The 14946-nt window shown below is 36.7% G+C and overlaps 1 protein-coding gene across 5 annotated transcripts in view; it reads right to left on the reverse strand.

Annotated features, from left to right (window-relative positions):
• Positions 1-14946, reverse strand: part of RSF1 (remodeling and spacing factor 1) — a 171814-nt gene that overhangs the window by 14244 nt on the left and 142624 nt on the right. For all 5 annotated transcript variants that reach the window (XM_033405799.2, XM_004279831.3, XM_033405798.2 and 2 more), the window contains 4 exons: positions 13609-13713; positions 12060-12139; positions 7300-7354; positions 6021-6130 (listed from right to left, as the gene is read on the reverse strand). In XM_033405799.2, the coding sequence (XP_033261690.1) occupies positions 6021-6130; positions 7300-7354; positions 12060-12139; positions 13609-13713 (350 nt within the window). The remainder of the gene's footprint in view (positions 1-6020; positions 6131-7299; positions 7355-12059; positions 12140-13608; positions 13714-14946) is intronic.

The raw sequence follows: 14946 nt of genomic DNA on the forward strand, positions 1-14946 counted from the left end.
CTTGGATTAGACCACCTCAGTCCTGTTAACCTCAATTTCTTTGGTAAAACAGAGTTTTGTAAATCAGTATCTAATTCTAAGTTGTTTTTCATTTTCAAAGATCACCTATACCAGGCAGCAACAAATATTTTTGTAATGGGCTTTGTAGACTATACAATCTCTGTCGTAACTACTCAACTCTGCCATTGTAGTGCAAAATCAGCCACAGACAATGTAAGTGAATGAAAAGTAGCTGTGTTCCAATATAACTTTATTTATAGACACTGTGATTTGAATTTCATGTAATTTTCAAATAATTTTATCCTTCTGGTTCTTTTTTCAACCATTTATAAATGTAAAAACCACTCCTAGGTCACGTGCTATACACAAACTGGCAGTGAGCTGGATTGGCCCACAGGCCAACCCGATTATACAAATCATATGACAAGGTAAACTGAACAAAATTCGTGTTCCAGAAATAATACTAAGTGTGAGAAGTATACTACTGTTGTTATTAAAGATTATATTATTATTATTATTACTGAAATTCATATACAGATGGTCAGAATTTTAAAACTAGGTAAACATACTTTATCTCACAAGGGCTATTTCCTCCAACTTAAAGCAAAAAACCAAGACTAGATGATTCCTAAGATTTATTCACATACAAAACTCCTTTCACTTTAGAACTGAGGTGACCAAAAGATAAAGTGACTTGAAGATCATGCTAAATATGGTAATTACTAGCCACATGTGGCTATTTATATTTAAAATAATTAAACTAAAAAATGCTGTTCCTCACTAGCCATATTTCAAGTGCTCAACAGTGACATATGGCTACTGATTGCCATACTGGACAGCAAAGTAACAGAACATTTCCATAACCACGGTAAATTGGACAGCATTGGATTAAAGTTACACAGTGATTAACAACAGAGTTAAGACCAATAGCCAGGACTTCCCTGGTGGCGCAGTGGTTAAGAATCCGCCTGCCAACGCAGGGGACACGGGTTTGATCCCTGGTCCAGGAAGATCCCATGTGCTGCAAAGCAACTAAGCCCGTGTGCCACAACTACTGAGCCTGTGCTCTAGAGCCCGCGAGCCACAACTACTGAGCCCGTGTGCCACAACTACTGAAGCCCGCGAGCCTAGAGCTCATGCTTCGCAACAAGAGAAGCCACCGCAATGAGAAGCCCGCACACTGCAACGAAGACCCAACGCAGCCAAAAAGAAAAAAAGAATAAAATCAAAAATCCTTAAAAAAAAAACAATGACTAATAGCCAAATATTTTGCCTTTTGAGTTGAGAAACTCATTACAGCTATAGATTTCCTCTCTAGGAAAATATATACCTACACAAACATAACATTTTACATATAATTTCAGAGGATTCACAAGTTTCAGGTTAAGAACTCTTCTTCTACATATTTTTACATGCAACAGTTTACTTCCAATTTTTCATAATTATAAACAATGCTATGAAAAACATCCTTATAGATATAGCTTAGCTTTTCCTTAAGATAAATTCTGAGAAAGTAACAATCGGTGTATCTATTCATCAGGCTAGAATAACAGATTCAGATACAGCAAGATATAAAGTTAATGGAAAACAGGATTTCTCCGAAGGACAAGATGCAGCTGTAAAGTGCCATAACAATCTATTTCTTTGAGCCACTACTACTTTCTTACTGAGACACTCTGTTTTCTAAATTCAGAGACCATCAGAACCCTTAGACAAAGGAAATTATAGCAGTAAGAATGAAACACCCACCCCTGCCTAGAGGATCTAAGTCACTTTTAACACAAATAAGCAGCCTTGATTTACATTCCAGATTCAGAGTTTGGATAAGGGGTTGGACACAACACTCCACACTCTATCTTCATTGTTTTCAAGTAAATAGGACCCTGTGTCTACCATGCCGTACACATATGATACTGACCCTTTCACAGTCCTGCTTTGCTTTGAGCCTTACTCTTCATTTAAATTTCATCTAAACTCTACCATTCCTCAGTATCTTTTCATAACTCTATCTTTTCTTTTGTTTGGTGAGATGCCCCTTGGTTCCACTATGAGATTTTGTTGGATTATAGGTTTGTTCCTGGTATTCTTGCTACAAATAAAATTGTTGGCTTAAAGGCATACAAATTGTTCTTCAAGGGTTGTAGCAATTTAAAATACAACCATGAAGTGAATTTTACCATTAAGATTTTTTTGCTAATACGGAAAAACAAAATTATTTTGTTCCTTAATTTTAATTTGAATACCCAGTAAAGCCAATATTATTTTCATGTTTACTGGTCATTTTTCCTTTTTCATTCGCAAGTACTGGTTTGTGTCCTTTCCCCATTTTATTAGCCAGTATATTCATCTTTCCTTACAGATCTGTAAGACCTTTTTATGTATTAAAGATTTTAACATCTTTGTCATATGTTGCAGTTATTTCTATCCAAAGTGTATTCCTCGCCCCCCCCTTTTTTTGGGGCCATGCCATGGCATGCGGGATCTTAGTTCCCCAACCAGGGATCAAACCAATGCTCCCTGCAGTGGAAGTGCTGAGTCTAAACCACTGGACCACCAGGGAAGTCCCCAAAGTGTATTTCCCCTTTAACCTTTGCTTATTTTTTCAAGTTTTGAGACAGGAAGACTGACATTTTGTCCTGCTATCATTACAAATATGTGCCCATCCCATCCCCAGTCAGCATCCCTCTCAAATAAACAAACAAACACAAATCATGCTGTCTAGTTCTAGTCTTCAAAATACATGGAAACTTAATTTTTCTTAAGGAACTGATTTCCTAACAAAAATGGCTTTTTATCCTTGACTTCAGAAATGTTAATGTCTGAAGTATGCAACAGTCTTTGCAGACACCATGTGGAAAAACTATTTCCACTATGAAAAAAACTATATACTCACTGTTATTTTAAAAACGCATAAGCCATTCCTTTTGAATTTTAACTCCTTTACAAAATTTCTTTGCAAGCAAACATTTTCTTTTGTAAGTGCTTTTTGTCTGAGTCTTTCTTAATTTTATATAATCAAATTTCCTTTTCACTATTTTTTCTGTGTTTGGTGTTATACTTAAAAAGTTGCTCCTTACATAAGAATGTGTATCTTCCTTACCTCCTTTTGGGAACTAGGCAGGGTATAAATAAATGAATCACACAATACATATTATGATAAAAAACATAGTTTATATTACTGTCATATAATTTTAAGCTGAAGGGATCATCTGGGTTAGTTCACCATCATAGGTATGTCAACCAAGACCCAGGGAAATGGACCAACCACTCAAAGATATATGGCTAATTAGTGGCGTGGTGAGGGCTATAATCTGAAGTCTTCTGGACCTCAATCCAATGCTCCTTCCAGTCAACTTTGACATCATCCTCTATTAGGAGCTATAAGAATCCGATAAACAATTATTAAATGATAGTAGTGATGAAATTTTTTTTTTGGGGGGAGGGTTTCTTTTCTGTGTTGATATATTAAGTGCTTTAGATTTTATCCTCACAACAGTCCCATTGCAGCCCATGTACAAAGTAAATTCTAGGTGTATTTATTAGAGCTTGAATATGACGAATAAAACTTAAAAAAAATATATTAGGGGCTTCCCTGGTGGCGCAGTGGTTGAGAGTCCACCTGCCGATGCAGGGGACACGGGTTTGTGCCCCGGTCCGGGAAGATCCCACATGCCGCGGAGTGGCTGGGCCTGTGAGCCATGGCCCCTGAGCCTGAGCATTGGGAGCCTGTGCTCCGCAATGGGAGAGGCCACAGCAGTGAGAGGCCCGCGTACCGCAAAAAAAAAAAAAAAAAAAGAAAAAGAAAAAATTACTAAGAAGCAGAAGGAAAAAAGAAAAACTGAGAAGAGACATACAAATGCCCAACAAGCACATGAAAAGATGCTCAACATCACCAACCATCAAGGAAATGCAAATCAAAATCATGAGACATCACCTCACATCTGCTAGGATGGCCGCCATGAAAAAAACAAAAGCAGACAAGTGTTGGCAAGGACATGGAGGACCCAGAAACCCTGTACACTGCTGGTGGGAATGGAAAATGGTGCAGCTGCCATGGAAAACAGCATGGCGGTTCCTCAAAAAAAACAAAAACAGAACTACCATATGATCCAGCAATCCCACTTCTGGGTATATACCCAAGATGAAATGCTAATAAAACAAATTTCTTCTCCCATTGAAAACCACAATTACATCAGGATTGAAAGACAATACAGTTCCCCTATGATGCTTGTTCTGATAATGTAAATTTGTTCCAACATAACTGATATATTATTAGGAAATAATTCAAGCATAACATGTATTTCATACTTGCTTATATATAATTTTCCTTGTGAGAAACACTAGGTAAATGTAGAAAACTGCACCAGCTGTGTAGGAATACACAAAACAAACACGTGCACACATCTTACAAATATTTACCAGCTACCCAAGCTCATCATGTGTGTTATAAGCTAGAGCCATCTGCATCTGGTATTACAAGTTTCTGGCTGATTTCAAGTAACTCTCCTTCTACCACTACACAATAATTTACAAACTGCAACTCTCCTCACAATCACTTCCACAGACAAGCTTCAGGTCTTTTTTCAACATAAAATGTCATATTTATTGTAGTACTTGTTATTTCTTAACCACTTAAGATGTGTCAAATGGTACTCCCATTGTTATCTTCTTTTTTAATGTGTCACTAATGAAGTTTTTGAGTGTGTGACCCTAACTCCATATTTCCCATAATCCCTATAGTTTTTGTGCAATTTTGCACACAATGGCAATTTTTAGGAATGCATTTGTTGTGTTTTAGTAGAATTGACTTTAACACTTGCACTTTCCATTAGTAGGTTTTGACTTCACTAGTTTTAATGATTTTATTAAAAAACGGTACTTTTAAAAAGTTTTTTTTTTTTTAAGGAATAAGATGGACACCATTCCCCTAAATATTAAGGATTTTACTCTTACTGATCCTACTGCATTTTATTTTATTTATAACAGTTTATGGAAAAACCCAAACAAACTTTTCGGCCAACCCAAAATAAAGTTTTAACAATAACAACAGAAACTACACAAGGGGAACTCTTTCATGATCACTGACAAAAGTTTATAAACAGGAAACAAGCTTAAAGTTCTATAAAATCAACTCTGTTATCCATCTCCAGTTATTCAAGTTAAAAGACTGTTTTGGTGTTGTCTAACAATGGTCTAAAATAATTAAAATATCATTTATTTATTATTTGAGTGAGACAGGGTGGTGTCGTGGAAAGAACACTAGACGAACAAACAATTAGAAGATAAGGTTTTAGTCTAGGTTTAGCTACTAACAGAGTGACTATGGAAAAATCTCTCTCTGATATTTCTGGTGGCAGATGGTAAACCAGACTATATTTATTGAGTCTCTCAATAGGTACTGATGGAGCACCATGCTAGCTGTAAAGAACAGAGGGATGCATAACACAGACATGGTACTTACCTTCATGTTAACAGTATAGTGCGGGAGAGCAATATTAATCAAAAAATTAAAATCACGATTGTTACAAATATAGAAGTACTTTCAAGAAAAAAAACTGGTTGCTATGAGGGCATATAATAGAGGGGTTTGATTAAGAGAGGATTGTTAACAAGGTAAAAAACAGGAGGGAAATTCAAGTAAACAGTCTACACAAAGGGACCGAAAGAAGACAGTGTGGCTAACCTGAGAGTAAGGGAAAATGTGGATGAGGTGGAGCTGAAAGGCTAAGTGCAGGGCAGGCTATGCAGTGCCTGTGGGCCTTGTTAAAGGCATCGGTTCTTATCCCCAGAGCTACAGAAATTGGACAAAGTATGTTAAACAGAAGAGGATAACACGAGCAAATTACATTTGGAAAAGATGATGTTGGCTGCTCTAAAATTCTATGATTCCAAAGACGGTAAGTAAGAAATATATATACAATTTCTAATCATCACTGTCATCGTAATGGGAAAAGCATATACTTTGGGGTCAGGTTGTTTCAAAAACATTTTCCACTCCTTCATTCTCACAGATTTCATACCTATAACTTATACATTTCCGTGTTCTTGTTGACCTCCTTTCAAGCAAGTTTGCTTTGGATTTTTTGGAATCTTTTTTCTTTTCTTCATGATCTTCAGAAAAATCTGGCTCCTGGTTTAAAAATATGATAATAAGTATATAGGTTATTAATCACAACAGAACAAAGTTCCTTGGAATTAACAGCTTTCTAATGTCCATCTAGGCAGCACATGTGAAAGGTTTAAAAAAAGTGAAATGATTCCCATAAAACTGAATAAACATGGCAACACTAAGTACAGAGATCAAAGGATGAAAACACTTCTGTATTAAACTTATGCTTTTGTGAGTTTATAATTACCTCTTTTAAAACAATCATGATGAAGTCTATCCACCGATAATGAAACTTAACACACATAAATCAAAAGATATGCTGAATAAATGAAATAATGGGTTTAGAAGAAGAAAGGGGCAAGGTGCTCCAGAAAAATAACTAACCAAGACAGGTTATTTCAGTGTGTGATTTAATTAAGCCTGAATGAAACTGCATATGAAACTAAGAAAATTTCTTCATTTCAAATGAATATCATGTTACATATACTTTCACTCATGAGAGAGCTTTCTCAATTATAAATTAGATTAATAACTGCAAAACAATGGTATCCCTTCAAAGAAACTGAACTGTAAGAACACAAACTGAAGTTTCTGATAACCCCCAAAGGAGGGAATTAAAAACCAAATCTCCCTGAACTATTTTTTAGTCACTTCACATAAATAGCACATAAAGAAGCTAAAAACGAATTACCCAATTTAGGGTACAAAAAAAAAAAAAAAAAAATAGAACATAAACTCCGTGGGGTGAGCTTTAAACTTGGTTTGGATGTGATATTACATTTTGGGGCTATCTGCATACACATAATTTTAATCATGAGGGAAATGGGTGATTTCTTTTTTTTTTTTTTTGTGGTACGCGGGCCTCTCACTGTTGTGGCCTCTCCCGTTGCGGAGCACAGGCTCCGGACGCGCAGGCTCAGCGGCCATGGCTCACGGGCCCAGCCACTCGGCGGCATGTGGGATCTTCCCGGACCGGGGCACGAACCCGTGTCCCCTGCATCGGCAGGCGGACTCTCAACCACTGCGCCACCAGGGAAGCCCTGGGTGATTTCTTTAAGGTGCTAAATTTTCATTTTTAATAAAATAGGTATACTATATATTTAAAACCACTCATATTACATAAAGTGAGTTAAATTTGAGAACAACTTTGGCAGTGTCCTCTTTAAAAATGCTATAAACCAGAAACTTACTTGTGGAGGAATGATGTTTTCAATACTGATACCCACATACACCAAGCGTTCTTTCCTTTAAGTAAAAAACAAAAAAGCACACAAAGTGAGATTTGCTAAAAATAAAATTGTTATGAAAACATTACTAACACAGATAATACTAAAATTATGATTCATGGTAACAGCAGAAGCTAGGTCACAGACATGTTAGTTATTATCCATGAAACTTATAATATTGGTATCTGTGGCAGGCACAACACTTCCTAAAGGTATGAAAACTTAGCTTTAGAAGTGACTTATGCCAGGTAAAATAAAACCTGTAAGTGAAACAGACAAGGAAATCTGATGAAAAGAGTCATGCTTGTGACTCACTGATGAAGTGATTAGATGGAACACCAACTCTGGACAAACTGGATCTTTGTTATGCTGGAAGTTCTCAGTAATATCGTATGTGAATGATTCTAAGACCATCCACTTCTTGTTTGCAGAGAAGAAAACCAGCAATACAGCCATATGTCTCTGCACTCTAGGATGCTTACAACAAAGATATCTTCAGAGCCAGTTAAGACTTCTCCAGAAAATGTGGATTTATGGACACTAATGACATAGAGTTTCATTTCAAAGAAATCTTTGTTGATTTTAATTCAACAAATTTTACACAACGAATTGCTATACAGAACAGAAGCTTTCTCTGGTTCTCCCAAAGTTAATTCAAATACACCAAGAACAGCTGAGCTTTTACATACATGCCAGTGTATGTTCAACTAAACAGAAATAGTAACCACTCTTCCTCCCTTTATTTGTGATGTCCCATATAGGACATTAATGATCCAGTTGCGTGGGTCCTTTAGAACACAGCCTTTACTGCCCCATAAACCCTGGGCTAACAAGAATTTTATAGTCATTTTAAGAGATGGGTTATGAAGCTATTAAATAAAACTGGCATGTAAGAAAATAAAGTTATTTTAATCAAAACATTTAAAAAAATTAGTACAGTTAATGAACTAAAAACTAGGAAAGGAAGAACAGTACTAGCTGAAATTAATAGGAAAGGCTACGTGGATAATTCAAAACTTCAGCTCTCTTATTAAATATGTTTGACATGTCCCTCTTTACATTAACCAAGTTTATTGTGGTATCAGTTTCCTCAAAAGCTCTATTTTCACTTGACCATTATTTCTCTTCTCAACTCAATGGAAAAAACACTTAGTCATGTTCCATGTTAGGTCTTGACTTGTGTCAGGCTTGGAAATCGAAAGGTAAATGAGACATAGTTCTTGCCCTCACAATTATTTAACAGCTAACTGTAGTCCATTACGAACAGGTATAATGGAAATGAGAAAAAGGAATGGATTTTCTCTGAAGAGCTGAGAAACTCGGGAAGGCTTTAAATAGGTGGTAATATCTGAGTAAGATCTTGACGGTAGGTATGATTTCTCATCAAGGCATTCTCTTGCTCAGTAATCTTACGGAAAGTCACATCTTCCATTCTATCTCACCACCTAGCTCAATGATCATATTGGGCCCAGACCTTATTATTACCAATAACCACACCCTTTCTAAAATTTCAATTTCAAGGAACCTGTTCTCTGACTTCTACTGACTCACTTTCCAGCTCACTCCCTCTGTTACACTGATTTCAACCATTCCCTGACTCCAGTGGGAGCTCTATCCATTGACCCTACCCTTTTTTCACTGTCCGGCACTCCCTTTGTGTCCTTACTTTCCCCCTTACCTGGCTTAGACTCCATGGTCCATCATTACAAATACTCCTTTGCATACACTCTCAAATTCCTTGTCTCTTTCTCTCCTTCCCTCTGTTATATTACCTGGAAAATTCCAACCCTGATTAAATCCAACTCTCTGCTAGCAAAGCACTAGTAATAGTACTTTGGAAGTACATAGCTATTTGAATTCCCAATAATTTCTGGCACCAAGTCCAGGAAGGGACATTTACATATCAGCTGAATGGACTGAAACATGAGATTTCACAGAGCATCACAGCTCCAGCTCTATAGACAGTTGCTGGCTAGTACTAATTACTCACTGACACATCCTTCTTTTCCACCATACCGTAGAGCCACATATCATACACCTCATGTTGATTACATTGCCCAGCATAAAGCAGGTGCTCAATAAATGTTCATTAAATGTTGACTAAAAGAACAAACAAGGGGAAAGATGCTCTAGCACTATGACACAGACAGTAAGCAAGGCTCTAAGTTGTTAGGATGAATGCTAGAGAAATTATTTCACAGATTTGAAACAGCATGAATAAAAATGCTCACTTTTAAAAAGAGATGAAGTCACCTGTATTTACAGTTAATATATTATTTACTTTAGAAACATACATATTTTGCTATTTAGAGCTCCTAATATATACATATATTAGGAGTTATAAATAATGAAAGCTTTGTTAACCAGATTTTTGGGGGAGTTCACAAACAACAGTAACAGTTAACTTGCCTTGTTAGAATGGTCTCGTATAGGATTTAGTGTGATGTAAAGGCACAATAACAGATGTCCTCTTAAAGGATGACATTTAAGTAAAGAGGATTACCAAGGATAGAAGAGAAAGTAGATGAACTAGTAAATGGGAGGCCAATAATATAAACAAATGTGGCACATTTTAACATAAATTTCTAAAACTGAAAGTATTTAACTGCAGCAGCATATTCTAAAGTGTGTGAGGCAAGAGTAAAATATACGTTCACCAATCTTTCCACATAGAAAATGTACAAGCATCACAGGCCTCCGAAGAATAAACGGATATAATGTGAGTATGAGACAAACTCTTAGTGGTTTACATTCTTGGCTTTTAGAGAGAATCTACTTTCTTCCAAGTCCTTGAAGGGTGAGAGCCTATTAGCTATCTACACTGCTAAGTCAGATCAGCTTCAGAACATGAACTCATTTCTCAGAAGGGCAGGCAGATTGCAGGAAGACCGAGTCTAATTTTTAATTATGATTTAATTTGAAGCATCCTTAGTTAGATCTTTTCCAGTGTCAAAAATTATGACAGGAGCAGTTCGTACATCAAAATAGTCCTAATAACTGTATACAGGACTGTTAGTTCCTAAATATAAAGGTATTTAGACAACCAATTAAAAAAAAAAGTACTACTTTTATCTCCTAGTGAACTTCAGAGATAAACTTTGCCTTTAAACTAAGCAGCATACATCATGAGCCAGAGAGAGCTCAAGGTGAGCAGTAAAGAGGAAAAAGGATCTAGAAGTTGAACTCATTTTTAAGGTTCAACTTGGCACAAAGTGTGTGGACTATGGAATGAGCAGACTGTCTCAACGCAAACTAAAGTTTTGAGGGGAATACTATGTGACAGGAGGTAAGAGTTAAAGTAGCGGCAAATGAAGGCGCAATCAGGAGACACTGCTTAGATTTTTCTCAGATGGGCATCAAGTCCTACTGATTAATCCTCTGAAAATTCTCTTCAACCTCTCTACTGTATTATCATGATGACTGCTCTAGTTCAGGCCTCACTGGCTCTCACAGACTTTATTCCAACAGCCTCAACTCTAATTCCTTCTTCTTACTGTTACCAGGGCATTTTTTCTGAAATAAAAGTCTGATTATGCACATTCCTCCTTTGATGGCTCCCCCATGCCTCTAGAGAATAATTCAAATTTCCTAGCCAGTTATGCAAAGCTGTTCACAATTTGGCCTCAGTTTCCTTTATAGCTTCATCCCCCACCACTCTTTTACACTCTCTCTGCTTGTACTGTGCTCTTTGCCAGAAATATCCTTTCTCTGCATGTCCACCTATATAACCCCTAGTTATCTTCCAAGGACTTCCCTGATAACCCCAACTCCTAGGAGAACTAAAGTGCTCCTCCACAATGTTCTAGTATTGCTCTAAATATACCTCGATTTGTCTACTTTATTGAATCACTGGTTCATACATCTGCATCCTCTGGTAGAAGGTGAGCTCCAGGTAAGCAAGAGCTTTGTCTTACTCATCTTTTCTCTTCAGTTTGGAACACAGTAGGAATGAATGAATGTTTAGCAGCAGACTAATCAACAAAGGTACATATAAATATAAATAAATACAAACTTACTGTCTTGATTTTGAGCCCCCTTTAAAGATTAAGCTCAACTCCAATCTTACCTCCTCCAAGAAGCCTTCTTCAACTGCTTTAGACCACACTGCAGTGGCATATTGAAAAGGGAGGCATTGCTTACAGTCAATAGGACACAGTTCAGCATTTAAATGCTCTTTATTTCACCAGCGTTAATTCTGCCCACCCAAAGAGATGACATGGGTAACTAAACTGTAGACCAGTTCTTACAGTTTTCTTGTACTCCCTACATACTTAGCTACATATACTCCACAATACTTGGGTCAATACTTATTCAGAGTAGGTTCTGATATACATTTTAGATCAGGGATTGGCAAACTTTTCCTGTAAAAGGACAGATAATAAATTAGGTTTGGGTAATAAAGTCCCTGTTGCAACTACTCAACTCCACTGCTGTAGTGCAAAAGTAGTCACAGGCAACATATAAACATGAGCATGGCTATGTTCCAATAAAACTTTATTTATGGACAATGAAATCAGAATATACAATTTTCATGTGCCATGACATATGATTTTTGGTTTTTTTCTAATCATTTAAAAAAGAAAAAACCATTCTTAGCCAGGCCATATTTGGCCCACAGGTCAGAGTGTGCCAAACCCTGCTTTAGACAGACACATTAGTCTATTCAGGAAGACAATTGTGAGGTCAAATTCCCAAGTAAAACATTAACACACATATCACAATACCTGCGTTCAGCACGCTCCTTCTTCTTTAAGGCAACATCCAAATCCTGCAATTGTTCCTCTAATTTTTCACACAGTAGTTTCTGAAAAAATAAAACAGATGAGTGTCATTTTACACACCTTTCCACAATCATTTATCTCTTGCCTATTAGCTACAGATACCATGCTACTGAGAGCTGATAAGGGGCCACGTAGTGAACACTGAAATGTTCCTTATATTTAATTAAATAAAGACATGCTGCTTCAGTTCATCCACTGAACTGAAGATGAGCAGGGTATCTTTAAAGTAACACACATGTTAAAGAAACTTATAGCTTTGCCGAGAAACATGTTCAACGCCTATCTTGCTGGCAGTAATCAATGTTTAAAATAGCATTTGGTTCACTGTATATACATGACAGTGATTAAAATTTTTTTTTAAATCCTAAGACATTTTTAAGGAAGAAGGTTTACGTACAATAAAATACAATGGTGCCAATCACTATTTTTTAAAAAAGAGAATGGAAAAGAATTTACAAAACCATGCCACATGGTTACTGGGTCAAAACAGAGCTGAAGAATGTAATTGCAAAAGTGATGCTAAGCCAAAAACATTCCACTTCACTAAGAAATGCAACAAAGGCCATCTTTTTTGGTTTTGGCTGCACTGTGCGGCTTGCGGCATCTTAGTTCCCCAACCAGGGATCGAACCCATGCTCCCTGCAGGGGAAGTGTGGAGTCCTAACCACTGGACTGCCAGGGAAGTCCCAACGCCATCATTTTTAAAGTAAAATGAGACTGGGCTTGTGAGAGAAAGGACCTCTTGGATGCAAAAAAATATCCTGCTCTTCAGTTTTAAAAGAAATCCACCTGAATCGAGATACGAGAGAAACAGAATCCATGTTTCTATTCATAGTAACATTATAATGGTGCATAATTCATAATACCATCTATAAAACTGACAAAAAGAAGGTAGGCAGAAATGAAAAAGAGAATGAAACAAAGGGATAAACAAAAGGAAGAAACTTATTTCTTCCCTTGTATATTATCTTAATTTGGGGGGTTTTTGTGCCTTTAATGAATGTGAGAAAAAATAAACCAGAGATTATAATTCTACAAAACCCAGAGGTCTTCTAAGAATTGCTTTGGAAAAAAAATAAAGGGAAGACCTAAAAGATACTAATAAAAGGTAGTTGTTTTTTTGGGGTTTTTTTGCGGTACGCGGGCCTCTCACTGTTGTGGCATCTCCCGTTGCGGAGCACAGGCTCTGGATGCACATGCTCAGCGGCCATGGCTCACGGGCCTAGTCGCTCCGCGGCATGTGCGATCTTCCTGGACTGGGGCACGAACCCGTGTCCCCTGCATCGGCAGGCGGACTCTCAACCACTATGCCACCAGGGAACCCCTAAAAGGTAGTTTTTATCAATAGTCTCTAATTTCACAGAAATTTAAACAAGAGATGAACAATATCTACAAATTGAAGATTAAAATGTTTAGTGGCTGTCAAGAAATATTATTAATTTAAACATAAAATCAAAGACTGGAAAAACAAAACTGTGCTGGGTCATCATACATGTTGGCAAGGGGGGCAGAACCATTCTCCATCTGGGATGATCATGAGAGGAGGGCGAAGGCAGGCAGTGTGATATCCACTATCACAAGAGTCGCACAGGAGAATCTGAAATAAACCACAGATTGTCAACCTAACTCTATGACTAATATTCAATGACTCAAGTTAAAATAAAGACATTCTATATTTCTTAGCATAAAACTAAGTAATATACTATACTATACTCTTTATCTGCATATAGCATAATAATAAAAAAGCTCTGCTAATTAGGATCCTAACATGTCTTTTTTTTGGGGGGGGGCCTCACTGCACAGCTTGTGGGATGTTAGTTCCCTGACCAGGGATTGAACCCGAGCCCTTGGCAGTGAGAGTGCGGAGTCCTAACCACTGGACCGCCAGGAAACTCCCCTCTAAGATATGATTTTTTTTAAAATTTAGAACCAAGAAAAATAATATGTTAAGCTAGTAAATTAAGTGAAAAATAACAAGTCTTTTCTGAACTAGAGTTACAATCCTTTTTTGGTACGCCATGAGGAATATAACACATTCTTTATAACAAAGTTTTATAGCTGAAGTACCATAAACTTCCCTACCACACACAGGATTTTTAAAATACAAATAATTTCCACTGTAAATAGCATTTCAATTACGTATCTGTAAGAAACATTCATGGCTCCTTTTATCATGTAAATTCAAACATGAGAGGAATGGAACTACACTAAGGACAATTATGTTCAAATAAAAAAGTTATGAATAATTAATCTTAAGCTGATTATTTTTTGCTATTCGAGTTTCAGATGACCAGTTCTCTAAAACTTAAAATGGTACACACTCATGAACTTAAAAAAATCATTTATTTTAAAATAATTTTAGATTTATGGAAGAGTTGCCAAGATAGGACACTAACGTTAATATCTTACATAACCATGGTACATTTACCAAAACTTAAGAAATTAACATCAGTATAAAACTATTAACTAAACAGCAGACATTATTCGGACTTCACCAGTTTTTCCACTATTGTCCTTTTTTTGATTCTAGGATCCAACCCAGGATATTACACTGCATTTCATCATCTCTTCTTAATTTCCTCTGATCTGTAACAGTTTCTTGGTCTTTCTTTGCTTTCCATGACTTTGACAGTTTTGCAGAGTACTACTCAGATATTATGCAGACTGCCCTCAGTTTGGGTTTGTCTGATGTCTTCTCATGATTAGACTGAAGTTATGGGTTTTTGAGAATACCATAGAGGTGAAATGCCCTGCTCACTACATCATATCTGGGGGTACATGATAGTGTAACAATTTGATAACTTACTGTTCAAATTGTACAATATGACTT

The sequence above is a fragment of the Orcinus orca genome, chromosome 8 (assembly GCF_937001465.1).
Source record: "Orcinus orca chromosome 8, mOrcOrc1.1, whole genome shotgun sequence".
Classification (NCBI taxonomy): domain Eukaryota; kingdom Metazoa; phylum Chordata; class Mammalia; order Artiodactyla; family Delphinidae; genus Orcinus; species Orcinus orca.